Below are 13,514 nucleotides of genomic sequence, written 5' to 3' on the forward strand. Positions count from 1 at the left end.
GGCGCAATACGAGCGAGCCTCACAGCCACGGAGAAAGAGTCACGCCGTAAACAAGGATTGTGCCTATATTGTGGCAAAAAAGGCCACTACGTACGTGAATGCCCTGCCAAACCGAAGACGTCACGTTATCGGGCCAACCGGTCGGTAACAGCCGTGGTGGACATACCGGCGGAAAACTAGAGGACTCCAAGACCAGAGAAGGGGCATCTCGGAGTCACTCATCCATCCCTTCACTTTCCAACTCGGTCACTAAGGGACAACGACACCTGTTTATCACGGTGCACGTGGGAGTGCATGACCAGTGGATACCCGTTGTGGCCATGGTGGATTCAGGGGCCACTGGCATGTTTATGGACCACAACGAGGCATGCAGGCTAGGGCTAGTGCTTCTTCCCAAAGCTGTACCCGAAGACGTCTATGCTGTAGACGGAAGGCGATTGGTGACGGGGCCCATCGGACAGCACACGGGGGTCCTTCCGATGAGATATGGGAGGAACCATTTGGAACAAATCGATTTTAACATCATCCGAGCGCCCCAATATGGCGTCATATTGGGATTGCCGTGGCTACAGAAACACAACCCCTTTGTGGATTGGCCAACACATCGCATCGAAATGACGTCACCGTATTGCATCCTGCATTGTGGAATAAGAACGGAATCCCTGGACGCAGATGAGAGCGGGAGTCAGACGGTGGCTACAGCGGCAGAAAAAGATGTGGCTCTCCCCCAGGCTTATCACAGTTTTGAGGATGTATTTGATGAGGTGAAGGCGGAAGTGCTACCACCACATAGACAGTTTGACTGCCAGATCGACCTGGTGCCAGGGGCCAGCGTTCCCAGCGGCAGGCTGTATGCCCTGACGGAGCCTGAAAACGTGCATCTCCGGGGGTACCTGGATAAACTCCTCAAGCTAGGATTTATCCGCCCGTCCAAGTCTCCGGCTGCCTCGCCACTCTTCTTCATCCCGAAGGCTAATAGGGAGCTGAGAGCCTGTGTGGACTTTAGGGTATTGAATGCGATAACCATAAAAAATCGGTACCCCTTGCCTCTCATCAGTGTACTTCTGGAACAGGTCAAGAAAGCTCGTATCTACACCAAGTTGGATTTGAAAGGGGCATACCATCTGGTGCGCATGAGGGACGGAGACGAGTGGAAGACCGCCTTTAAGACCAGGTTCGGCCTTTTTGAGTACCTCGTCATGCCGTTCGGTCTGTGCAACGCCCCGGCAGCCTTTCAGTACTTTTTGAATGAGGTATTCAGAGAGGAGTTGGATATCTACGTGGTCGTATATATCGACGACATCCTCATCTATTCGTCCAGTGTGGAGGAGCACGTACACCACGTCAAAGCTGTGTTCCAAAAGCTGAGGGAAAACATGCTGTTTTGTAAACTCAGCAAGTGTGACTTCCACGTCACATCCGTGGAATTCCTCGGAGTGATGCTGAGTCCAGAGGGACAGGAGATGGCAGAACGAAAGATCAAGGCGGTGAAAGAATGGCCGGTGCCCCAAAGCGTGAAGGACGTCCAAAGTTTCATTGGCTTCGCCAACTTTTACAGGCGGTTCATAGATGGATTTTCAGGAGTGGTGGCCCCAATCACACAGCTACTGAGGAAGTCCAAGGAGTTTGTCTGGTCCCCTGAAGCGAACAAAGCCTTTGAGGCCCTGAAAAGCGCCTTTGGTAAGGCGCCCGTGTTGGCTCACCCCGATCCGGATCTCCCCTACAAGGCGCCCGTGTTGGCTCACCCCGATCCGGATCTCCCCTACGTGGTGGAAGCGGACGCATCGGATGTGGCGCTGGGGGCTATCTTGTCCCAACGCAACCACGACACAGGGGTGCTTCATCCCGTTGCGTACATGTCCCGCAAACTCAACGACGCCGAACGCAACTACCATATTGCGGAGAAGGAGCTTCTCGCAATCAAGGACGCCTTCACCGAATGGAGGCATTGGTTGATGGGGGCAAGACATGTGGTATCGGTGTACACGGACCATCGGAACCTACAGTTCATGACGGCCACTAGACACCTTTCTCCCAGGCAGCTGCGGTGGATGATCTTCTTTGCGGGGTTCAACTTCCGCATCACATATCGGCCGGGGACGGAAAACCGAAAGGCGGACGCCCTGTCCCGTCAATCTGCAGTTAAGGAACCATTGCCTGCGACCGAGCGTTCCATCATTTCCCCGAGGATGGTATTGGGGGTTATCCAACCGGATACTTTCCTGAGGGGAATAAAGAGAGGGATCAGGTCATTCGCATGGCGGAGGTGGCTCCTCAGTCACAGAGAATGGCAGCTGAAGGACGGGATACCCCTGAAGGGCAGGTGCCTATTGATACCCACGCCTAGGCTAAGGAAACAAGCATTCATCTGGTGCCATGACTCTCCATGCGCAGGTCATTTGGGCTTTGAAAAAACGGTGGCTAGCATGGGACGGCATTTCTGGTGGCCAACCATGAGAGTGGATGTCAGGAGGTGGGGACAGGAGTGTCCTACGTGTGCTACCATGAAGGCCGACCATGGCCGAACCCAAGGGCTCTTACATCCACTTCCAACCCCGGATAGACCATGGGATAGCATATCACTGGACTTCGTGGTGGGCCTACCGGTAGACCAGGGGATGACGGCAATACTGGTGGTGGTGGATTACTTGACGAAAATGGGGCACTTCATCCCCTGCAAGAGAGTCCCTACGGCCGGGGAATTGGCGTCACTACTCCTAAAGAATGTGGTACGACTGCATGGATTACCTGGGGTGATCGTGTCGGACCGGGGGTCGCAGTTTACTGCGCAATTCTGGAAGACTTGGTGCACTGCGCTGCATGTTAAGACCGCCCTGTCCACCAGCTACCACCCTCAAACGGACGGCCAAACCGAGCGCCTGAACCAAACGCTCAAACAGTATCTGCGATGTTTTGTGGACCAGGGCAGGGAAGAATGGGTCGACTTGCTATGGGTTGCAGAGATAGCCTATAACAACGCCACTCACAGCTCCACACAGTCATCTCCGTTCTATAGCAACTATGGACAACATCCCAGGTTCTTGCCATTTCTACATCCGTTCAGAGAGGACAGGATTCCCGCCACAGCGGACAGGGTGGCACACATAAAAGACACATTGATGCGCTCAAGGGCTGTCCTAATAGAGGCCAAGAGAAGATACAAGGCTGCGGCAGATAGGAAGAGAAGGCCCGGGCCACTGTACCGCACTGGAGACTACGTCTGGATATCCACAAGAAACATGAGGTTTCGAAAGAACAGTGTGTTCCATCCCAAGTATATGGGCCCCTATCGAATTACCAAGTGTATGGGTCCCGTGAACGTGAAGGTGTGCTTGCCCCAGTCATTGCGGATACACCCTGTCTTTCATGTATCATTGCTCAAACCAGCACCCTCCGAGCCGTCTGGGACACCTCGGCCGGTATGCGTGGAGTCGGAGGTGGAGTATGAAGTGTCGGGCATACGGGCGTCCGAATGGCGCAGGGGGAAGCTGTGGTACCTGGTTGCGTGGAAAGGCTATGGCCCGGAGGAGCATTCATGGGAACCGGCTGAAGGGGTTCATGCTCCGCGCTTGGTCTCCTTGTTCCATCGGCGTTTTCCTGCCAGCGCTGGACCCGTGGGGAGCCGCTGAGAGGGAGGATGTACTGTCAAGAATTCCTGTCATACGAGGGGAGGAAAACGGTAACCGGCGAAAACGGACTACATCTCCCAGGATGCTTAGCGGTTGAGAGGTTATGTAAACAGGAGAGCTGTTACATAACTCAAGGGAAACACGCCCTTATGTAAACAGGAGAGCTGTTACATAACTCAAGGAAAACACGCCCTTATGTAAACAGGAGAGCTGTTACATAACTCAAGGGAAACACGCCCTTATGTAAACAGGAGAGCTGTTACATAACTCAAGGAAACACGCCCTTATGTAAACAGGAGAGCTGTTACATAACTCAAGGAAAACACTCCCTATAAAGGGAGGAACCGGGAGGTACAACGCTGTCGGATATTGTGTTCACACCGACGTACCTGCTTCGTGAAGAGCAGTGTTCCGGAGTGGTGCTCCAGTAAGGCAAGAACGGAGGTAGGTCGAGTCGTTACTCCCTGGGCCGTGTCTTGCCCCATCGTCACCTGTGAAGGACCCGGAAGCTCTACCGGTCAACCATTGAGCTTCGCTTTTTGACTCGGCTGAGTCCAAGCGCAGTGGCGCTTTTGCTGGTTGGAGTCGTAACTCCCAGCCCGACCAGAGACACAGGGACTGCCAGCTGTAACGCACACCAGGAGGTGTTTGCCGCGTTACAGACTCGGAAGTCCACAGGATCGATCGAGCGGCTGCTCTCGGTTCAGTCTTCTTGCTTGTGATTGGGGTATCGGTGACGCATCACCAGGAGGTGACTCCGCGTCCCGGTGCAGTCTGAGGAAGAGGTTGAGCGGCTGCTCCCTTCAGGTAGAGACCCCGGCTGGGTGTTTCTCTGACTCCTCGATTCTCCCCAACACTCTTCGTGCCCCTCACAGCCTACCGATTGGCATTGTCGGCCATTTCATTTCTGCCCTCTGTTGGCATACGCCGGGACCGGCGTATATGCAGAGGACGGTTAGGACCATCCGTGCTGTGGGCTGGTAACGTACTTAGCCTGGAGGATTCCAGTGACTATAACTTTTGTTTATTCTTTGTATTATATTTGCCTTCATTAAAACAACTAACCCTTCACTAGTGGTTGCGTCCTCATTGTCGTGTCTGTTAAACGATCCTGAGACGTTCAGGGCGTTACAGACATGGAGTCATATTTGTCCTTGTAACATTGTACTAAGGAGGCCTGAAACTCATTCAAGGGCCAAAAACGTGTCGCTAGTGTTGAAAAGTAAAGATAATTAACTTTTGAATGGCATCAAGGATAATATGAAAGACGAGGAAAACCCTGGATTCTTATTATTGAAAAATTGCCTTCTTCTCCAATTACAAAACACTGAATTAGAGATATGGCATACAAGTATAGTAAGTACAGTACTATACTAGTATAGTAAGGATAATAAAAAGAACAAGGCAAACCCTGTAAGCCCATTTATTTCCTTATTATGCAATTAGAAAACATTGGAGTAGTGGTATGGTGCCTTGAAAAAGAAAACAAGGAGACTCAGTTTATTCACAGAGTGAATACTATTGATGCACCAGAAATTACCTCATTGTGCAATTAGAATATATATATATTCTCTGCATCAAAGGGGTGCTTTCATTCATATGTTTACATAAATATGAAATGTAAATAAAAATTCTAGGACTATAAACAAATGATTGTAATGTAAGGAATCAAACTATGTATAAACGGAAGTGCTACAAGTCACCCATGATGAACGAATCAGTAAAGACTGACACAGTATGCGCTTTCCTCTATAACAAAGAATATCGGTAAATTATGCCCTGTTGAGTGCACTCCTTTACACAATGCAAGTAGCAGAACAAAGAGCACAAAAAGCCTCACGAAGGACTGAGGCAGTATCTCCAGCCCTAAGCTTCACACTTGTAGTCTCCAGGAAAGAGTTGAACTAAGGGGCATAACCTGTGGGTGGATCAAAGGCAGCCGGATAGCTAAGGTAATTTGAGATCGTGCTGTTCCTGGTCCGACTCGCCAAAAGAATCTGACTTGTATGGCATGGTGTCCATTCCCGTTGAGAGGGAGACAGCCAGGATAGACTAAATGGATAATTCTAGAGGAAACCGAGATAAGCAGCTGAGACCTTGGAACTCCCTGAACTGCAAGCTGCACTAAGTGTGGTTGCTCAAAGGTCAGGAGTGGCGGAGAGGATGGAAGTATCACATACTACTGGATTCAGTGCACCACTGGTGTGCAACTGACCTCTCAACAAGACTACCATTGGAAAGTGACCTGCGGGCCACAGCTTCTTGACGTCTCTGCATATTTCTGCCCTAAAATCTCAGGGTGAAAGATAGACCGAACATGGGGGAAGCGGGAGAGGTGGAGCGAGTGGTGGTGAGATTGCAGGGAGGTGGGGGGTGAAACTGTGCTTTTTGCATGCTCTACTTCCCATGCACCAAGAAGAGCAAAGCACAGCTACAGAAGCAGACAAGGGTTTCCAGGAATGGACAGATCTTGCCAGTCTGCAACTACAACAGAAAGCATCCACGTGAGAAGCTGAGTTGTAGATTCTAATGCAACCCTAATGAGTACGCAGAGAAAACTGAGACCTTGTCTGTTACGAAATCCTAGGGAGACAAGCTTGTTTGACCTTTTACTGCAACAGGTCAACAGCACCATACCCACAGGACGAAACTTACTTGATCTCAAAATTTAAGCACCGATGGAAACCGCCACTGGCCGGGTGTCGGTGGCGGTCTCATCCGCATCGTAATTGGGCCCTACGTCGGGCCCCGGGACATCAGGAGTAAAGGGCCTCAACCACAACGGTTGGGCCAAGTAACCCCTACATGCCTCGTGGCCCTCTCAAAGGGGGTCTGAGATTTCTCATGTAAGATTAAATAGGTGGTCAACAGTATAAAAGGCTTAATAAGTAGTTACTTCGGTAGAGAGGTCCTTCAACCCAGATTATCGCACATAAAACTGCCAGACTGCTGCAGCATCCAGTCCTACGGTGAGAGTTATACAGAGCCAAGTCTGAGACGAGAGGAGCTGAGCCCAGTTGAAGTTTCCTTTCGAAGAAGCACCCTCTCCAGGCTACTGATAACAGCTTCTTGGAGTAAAACAGGTATGCAATGCGCTGAATTCTAAGAACCTCTAAATGCAAGTTAAGCTACTCCATGCTCTCACAGAATAACGCGTTTGCCAGATGATATTTCAACAATGGTAGAAATGTTCACAATATCCTCACTTTTAGCAGCATGCGTTATTGCTGCTTTAATAATAGTCTCTATGGTTATTTTACATGAACTAAGTAACAGGATTGGACAGTTGAAATAAACATTTTCAAATATAAAGTATCTTCTCCTTAGTGCAGTACTTGTGCACGATATTGTAAAGCACAAAACTGGGTCTGAACTCCCACTGTGTCCCTGATCCCTTTTAAGGGAATGTTAGTTACCCAGGAAGCAGAGACAACACATTAACTATGTATTGAGTGAGGTTGTGCGGGGCTAAAACAACCTGTACTCTCACAATAAACCTTGGTGCATCGTTGGGTTGGAAAGTCAAATCTTGTTGAGCTGAGCCAAAGCCGTAGTTTGTGCAACAAATCAGGGTGACCAAAAGTGTGGGAGGGGGTCCAAGTTAGGTTACCTCACATGCACAAAGATAGCAAGTACCCGAGACCCGGCTGTCGACTCTTGATTCCTCATACTGACAATGAAATTCAACAACTTCGGAGGTACTGGTGCACCCTTACGCTGTGTACCAGGTAGATAGTTTCAGCGGTACTTCGTACTGATGGCAGCACAAACAGCTCAGACAACTGTTTCACAAATGAGGGGTACATAAGTTAAGTGGGTCAACTGCTGAAAACAGACGGTGATGAGAAACGCAGGACAAAGCCTGCAGAGTGCACCATAAACTCTGTTCAGTGGGATATGATTGTTAATCACACCTCGCATTTTCTAACTTGAACTGGGAAGCCTGTGCATACAGGCAGGGTTAGAGCTTATCCAAAGCTTTGCTAGAAAAGCTATGGAAGCAGTGTCTGATCCCAACTCAGAGGCCTGTCAGTAGATGGCAAGGTACCCACAGACAGAGTATCAAAAAGCACCAGGACACAGACATGGTATCAATTGATGAAATTCAGGTTTCCACCACACAAAAGTAAATTAACCCATCTCTATTACACAGTATGCAACTAACATTGAGAGCAAAACCAGCAATATTCACACACTCTATCTAACATCATACAGTAGGTTGTTGTCTGGTCCCGAATTTTGAAACGTACATATTTGTGTGACATGAAAAAAGGTGTAATGCCCTGAACAACTTCATTACCATAAAGAGCCGAACAAGGGCTCCTCATTATGATGTTGAATGTGCATTTTGCACATGTGCATGAAATGACGTACGCCAGCCCGCCCCATGTGCCCAAACCTCTTTTTTAACATATGTTTAACATGCACTTCCACTTGGTTATGCCACAATTGAAGGTACTGAATGGATCATAACTTTTATTCTGCCATATCTTGATCAGGAATATCTTGTGGATCTATTTTGTATTCACTGCTGAATTCAAATAAATAAGGAGATATTTGTTCTAAAATAAAATTTCAGCTTAAAAGGCAATGAAAAGGTAAAGGAGGCTTAGTATATTTGGTGTAAATTTACCTATAGTATTGTCCGGACCTTTGGACTTTGTGTAGAAGAGAAATGCAGCCAGAAGAAAAATCGAAGATAAAAGTTCCGCTCTTCCAACCACGCCTGTAACCTGCAGTGGGAACAAAAATATGAATGAGTAATAGTGGCAGTGCTCTAGAAGATATGTTATATTAGAGGAGAGGATATTGGAACAGATCCATATGGTGCCTTTGCGACTAAGGTTCCAACCCTCAATGTTATGTTATGTTAGCAAGACTGATAAAGCGCACTGTGACCCTACAGGTATCCTGGTGCTGAGATACATATAGTCTACTGAGCCCAAGTGCAATAAGAAGGATAGTATTCCATTTCAGATGAGAGAAAACTGAAGTTATGCTCTAGGGAAAAGCCAAGTCTTCAGTTTCTTCCTGAACTGCATCAGGTTTTCCATCTGTCTAAGATCGTTTGGAAGTGGATTCCAGAGTCGTGCCGTTGCAACACTACAAGCCCTTCCTCCAGATATTATGCTTTTAAATCTGGGTACTCTCACCAGTTTAGCTGAGGAAGAGCAAAAATTACAAGAAGGGACATACCATTCAAATTTATTCTGCAGTGGTAAGGGCCCAAGTCTATGCAGGGCCTTAAAAACAATACACAGTGACTTGAATTGTATCCTCTGTAAGACTGGGAGCCAATGAAGCTCCAAAAGAGCCTGAGAGGCAGATGAGCGCCTTGGTTTCATTAGAGCTAACTTGGCCGCCACTATCTGGATCCTCTGGAGTCTCCCAATCAGAAATCTTGGGGACTTCAGCAGCAGAAAATTACAGTAATCCAGTCGGCTCAGGATGAAACTCCTTACTATCAATGCTCTGGCCTGTGTAGGTAGCAGTGGAAGAACCATCCGAAGCATTCTTATCAGGGAGAAGCAACTCCTAACTGTTTTGTTCACATGAGTTTCTAGACTCAGGTTATTGTCAAAACTAACACCCAGGTTTCACACCATCTCTGAAGGTGTCTGTGGTACAGCCGTGGGGATAGGCCAGAACCTCGTGGGAAGTGAGAGAGGGGCTTTCCCAACTGTACAGTATAACATTTCTGTCTTGTCGCTGTTAAATTGTAAGTAATTGTCATTCAAACATTGTGCAGTATCCTGCAATACACGCATGGAAGTCTTCCAATGGTATAGAATGATTTCATCCCAGCGACAAGATAAGTTGAGTGTCATACGCATAGTTAACTAGGTTAACATTATGTGACTTAATGACAGCCATCAATGGGCTCATATAGATGTTAAACAAAATTGGGCTAATCGCGGACCCTTGTGGAACACCATGCTGGATATTGGTGAAGTCTGATCGGTAGGGAGGGAGGGCTACTGCCTGTCGTCTGTTAGCTAGGTAGGATTGAAACCATTTCAGTGCCATACCCTCTACTCCAACTCTAGCAAGCCTAGTCAGTAAGACCTCGTGATTGACCGTATCGAATGCAGTGGACAGGTCCAACAAAATCAATATAGCTGATTGTCCCCTATCCACTCGCATTCGAAGATCGTCCAGGGCAGTCACCAAGGCAGTCTCTGTCCCGTGCCCTGGACGGAAGCCAAATTGCACATCCTCCAATTTGTTGTTGGTTTTTAAAAACTGTGAAAGTGTCCTACTAACTAATCGCTCTATGATCGTCACTGGGTAGAGTAGAAGGGATATAGGTCGATAGTTTTTTGGACAAGCTGGGTCAAGCAAAGCTTTTTTCAGAAGTGGTGTTACTATTGCTTGTTTGCAGCAACTTGGCACAATCCCGAAATTAGAAATTTTGCAGCTCATTAGAAAGTACTACTAATCAGTTAACAGAACAGCCTATTTAAGAAGTTAATGCGGCAAAATGCAGGTAGTAGAAAGCTACGTACGAAGAGCCTAAAGATAAGATGGATGAAGTAACCACATCCTACTCTGTTCTAAGTAAAATAGTTTCAAATATAACAGAATTCATTGAAAGCCTCAGGAGTGAAGGGACAGGGAAGCAGATCTATGACTAACTAATGAGTGCAAGGGAAGTAAATAAAATATTAAATTATATTTCTTTTTTTGTAATCAAGCAGGAAACACAATGACTCGTAGTCATGGGCTAACACAAATTGTCAAATACTCAGTGACGACATATGTGTCCTTGTAACGAACTTGAGACGCTACAGGCTCACTTGGGGATTAAGTGGTTATTTCACTAATGCCACACTTATTTTTAAGCCTTGCGCATATATGCATGTCCTTTTGAGAATTAGACTTTTAATATGGATAGTAGTTGCATTGCAAAATAACAGTTCAAAAGCTTGTTTTAATTTTTATAGCGTGCATAATATTCATTTCGACTACCTAGTTTGAAAGCATTGTTCATACAGGATCACATTTAATGACCTACATGTACAAAAGAACTACTCACAAAGTTTGTCAACCAAATCAAGAGAATGATGTCTGTGTGTTAAAGCTCAATTGCATAGAAACATCCATATATTACATTTGACACACTAGTTATGTATAGCACTTTCACATTTAAGACACTGCTTCATAGTACTAATACAAACATAACATGATCAAATCCTCTCAGTATGTACAACTGCACTCATGTCCCATGGCAGTCTTCCACAATGTATCATAAATAAATGCATTTGACACGATATGTCATAACTGATAACCCGCTGAGTTCCAAATATAAATGATATCACCAGTGACGGGATTTTTAAAGCAAACTATGCATTCCTTTGCATTACTTGCTGTTTTGTTAGCTGTCCAGCATTATTGAATGATTTTAGTTTCATTAATTATTTTTAAATGCTTACTACTTTACCTCAAATATTTACTATTTGCAATAGCAGGCATATGAGCATGAAAAACATATTGTATATCATATTTCAATGTCCATTTGAAAGCATTGCAGTTTGTATCTCAGCTACAATTGCAACGGTGGTTATGATATGGTTGAAATAGACCTCCAGTTAGGAAATTACATTATTGTCTTCAATCCCATTACCACCTATTTTTCTAGAAAGGCATGCAGGTTGGGTGTACAGCATTAGTTGGTTTGCGCTAAACAAAATAAATAAGTGACATCACTACTCCTAGAGTCAGAGACATATGTTCATTTACTAGCCTTTTTCATGAATCATCAGGCACACAAATGTGGTCATCCTGTGAATCATAGATGGCCTTTTGCCTCAATGGACCTTTCTACATTACAGAGGTCTTGGTCACACCAAAAAGTTGGTAAACTAGGCTCCTGTGCTGGCCTTACCTTATACCTTGTATTTATTTATTTATTTATTTAATGTATACGGGTGGCACTCAGATCATCTCGTTGTTCAAAGCCACGTCTTCTACCCATTTCCCAAAACAGCTGAATGCAGGAGTGAATTGGTCCTTAAATGAAATATATAACAGAGATCAAGATTGCTAACACTACACCAGTGAACATACTAGAACACAACTGTCCCAACAGATTAATGTACTTATAGTTTGTAGGGCCAAGATAGAGGAGTCCATACTCGAGTCAAGTCATGGCATAATCTTGTCATTATTAAGATTTCTTTCCAGAATATATATGTGACGTTGTTGGGCTTGTGGACTCTTTTACATCAATATCTTGTGAAAGTGTTGGTAACTGTCCAAGAAGCATTCAAAATAATATATTTGATTGGAGACATGTTGTGAAGGATGAGTTTAGAAAATGGAACTGGGGCAAAAACGTGATATGGGAGATACAGAGACCAAGAAACACTTTCTTCTGCACTGCCATACCTACAAGGACACTCAATACAAAACGGAAGCCATTGCTAGTAAAAATGAAGAAGAAAACTGCCAGAGAAATATGCCAGAAACGAGAGTATCAAAATACACCTCTATGCATGTCTCCAAAAATAAAATAACCACAAAACATGGACTTAAAAAATTAAAATCATAGAAACTTAAATGATCACTATTGCACCTCTGAAATATTTAATGATTTTATGTGATTAACACGGTAGCACTTTTCTGACTTGTCATGCCAATAAAATATTTGAATTGTATTTTAGTGTATAAACGTGACAATTTCTGTGCTACAGATTTGCACATTATGGCCGAACACATGTTGCTTATCACCAAATATACCTACCATGCCTACATTTACTGAAGCAGAATTCTAAATGCTGAGTAAAATACATGATTGTACCAACTCACCACCAGTATTCCCTCTTGTCTTCCTTTATTATTCAAGCTACTAACTGTGTTTTGCAGTGTTCGGAAAGAACTCCCACAGGGCAAACGTGGTAATGAAATTGGTAAGATAATGGAAAAGGAATCAGTAAGTAACCTCCATTTGTCCTTGGCAATGTGTATTTCAGGTGGAAAATGCAGTCTTCTTTCCCTAAAGCATGCGAACAAAACTCTTTCTTTACTGATCATAAAGGGTCTAGGGCCACAACCTCTGCTGCATAGGTAGCCCAAGACTATCATGTGCCACACATGCTCTGGATCAATCTAGATCCTGCACTGACTCACAAATCATACAAATAAATCTTTGCAGCAGAAAATATAAAACATGGCATCCTAATTGCAGTCAATAACGCACTCGCAACCCCCCAGCCCCTCCCCCCCCCACCTAGGCTACATACACTTAAGCTCTTATCAGTCACCACTCTGGGGTCATCCATGCACACCAGAGCTATGATCACACAAAACAAACTAGAAACACAGAAAAAAGGCTCAAACCCACTGCTACACACATCCTTGGCATCCTCATCACTGCAGGCTAGAGCCTCTAGAACACAGACCACTCTCACAAGATAGGAGGACTCACTGTCATCCACAAATAGACCTGCCCCCTGTGCTCTACCTAGGCTCAAATCACCCAAGTCATTCAAACTCTTCATCTGCCGTATCTACTCTCTCAGGGGCCCACTCTTCTTCCTACCTGATCAACAGACTGCCCAAACCCAACAATAACTTGGTCATCGAATTGTTGGTTCTCATCACCACTGCCTTCATTCAGCACTCGCGCCCAGAGTTCCTTGGAAGCTTCAATCTACCCAGTGATTCAAACACCAAGACATGAAAAAATTTGCTCAGCACACTCCTAAGTAATCTGGCCACCAAGCAGTGCATCTTCAAACCTGCACACTACAAATCAAATATCCACAACCTCATTATGCCTGCTCAATTCGCTGCAACACCTCCATAACCCTGGTCTGGACAGAACATCATGCTACCCCCTTCTCAATTCTCCTCCTGACACTCGTGCATCAGAGTCAATAAAAA

The 13,514-nt window shown here is 45.6% G+C and overlaps 1 protein-coding gene across 2 annotated transcripts in view; it reads right to left on the bottom strand.

Annotated features, from left to right (window-relative positions):
* The window catches only part of TMTC3 (transmembrane O-mannosyltransferase targeting cadherins 3), a 368,984-nt gene that overhangs the window by 312,974 nt on the left and 42,496 nt on the right, over positions 1–13,514 (bottom strand). For both annotated transcript variants that reach the window (XM_085653910.1, XM_085653909.1), the window contains exon 4: positions 8,263–8,362. In XM_085653910.1, coding sequence (XP_085510036.1) covers positions 8,263–8,362 — 100 coding nt within the window. The remainder of the gene's footprint in view (positions 1–8,262; positions 8,363–13,514) is intronic.

This window comes from Triturus cristatus, chromosome 4_1 (assembly GCF_964204655.1).
Source record: "Triturus cristatus chromosome 4_1, aTriCri1.1, whole genome shotgun sequence".
NCBI classification, from domain to species: Eukaryota; Metazoa; Chordata; class Amphibia; order Caudata; family Salamandridae; genus Triturus; species Triturus cristatus.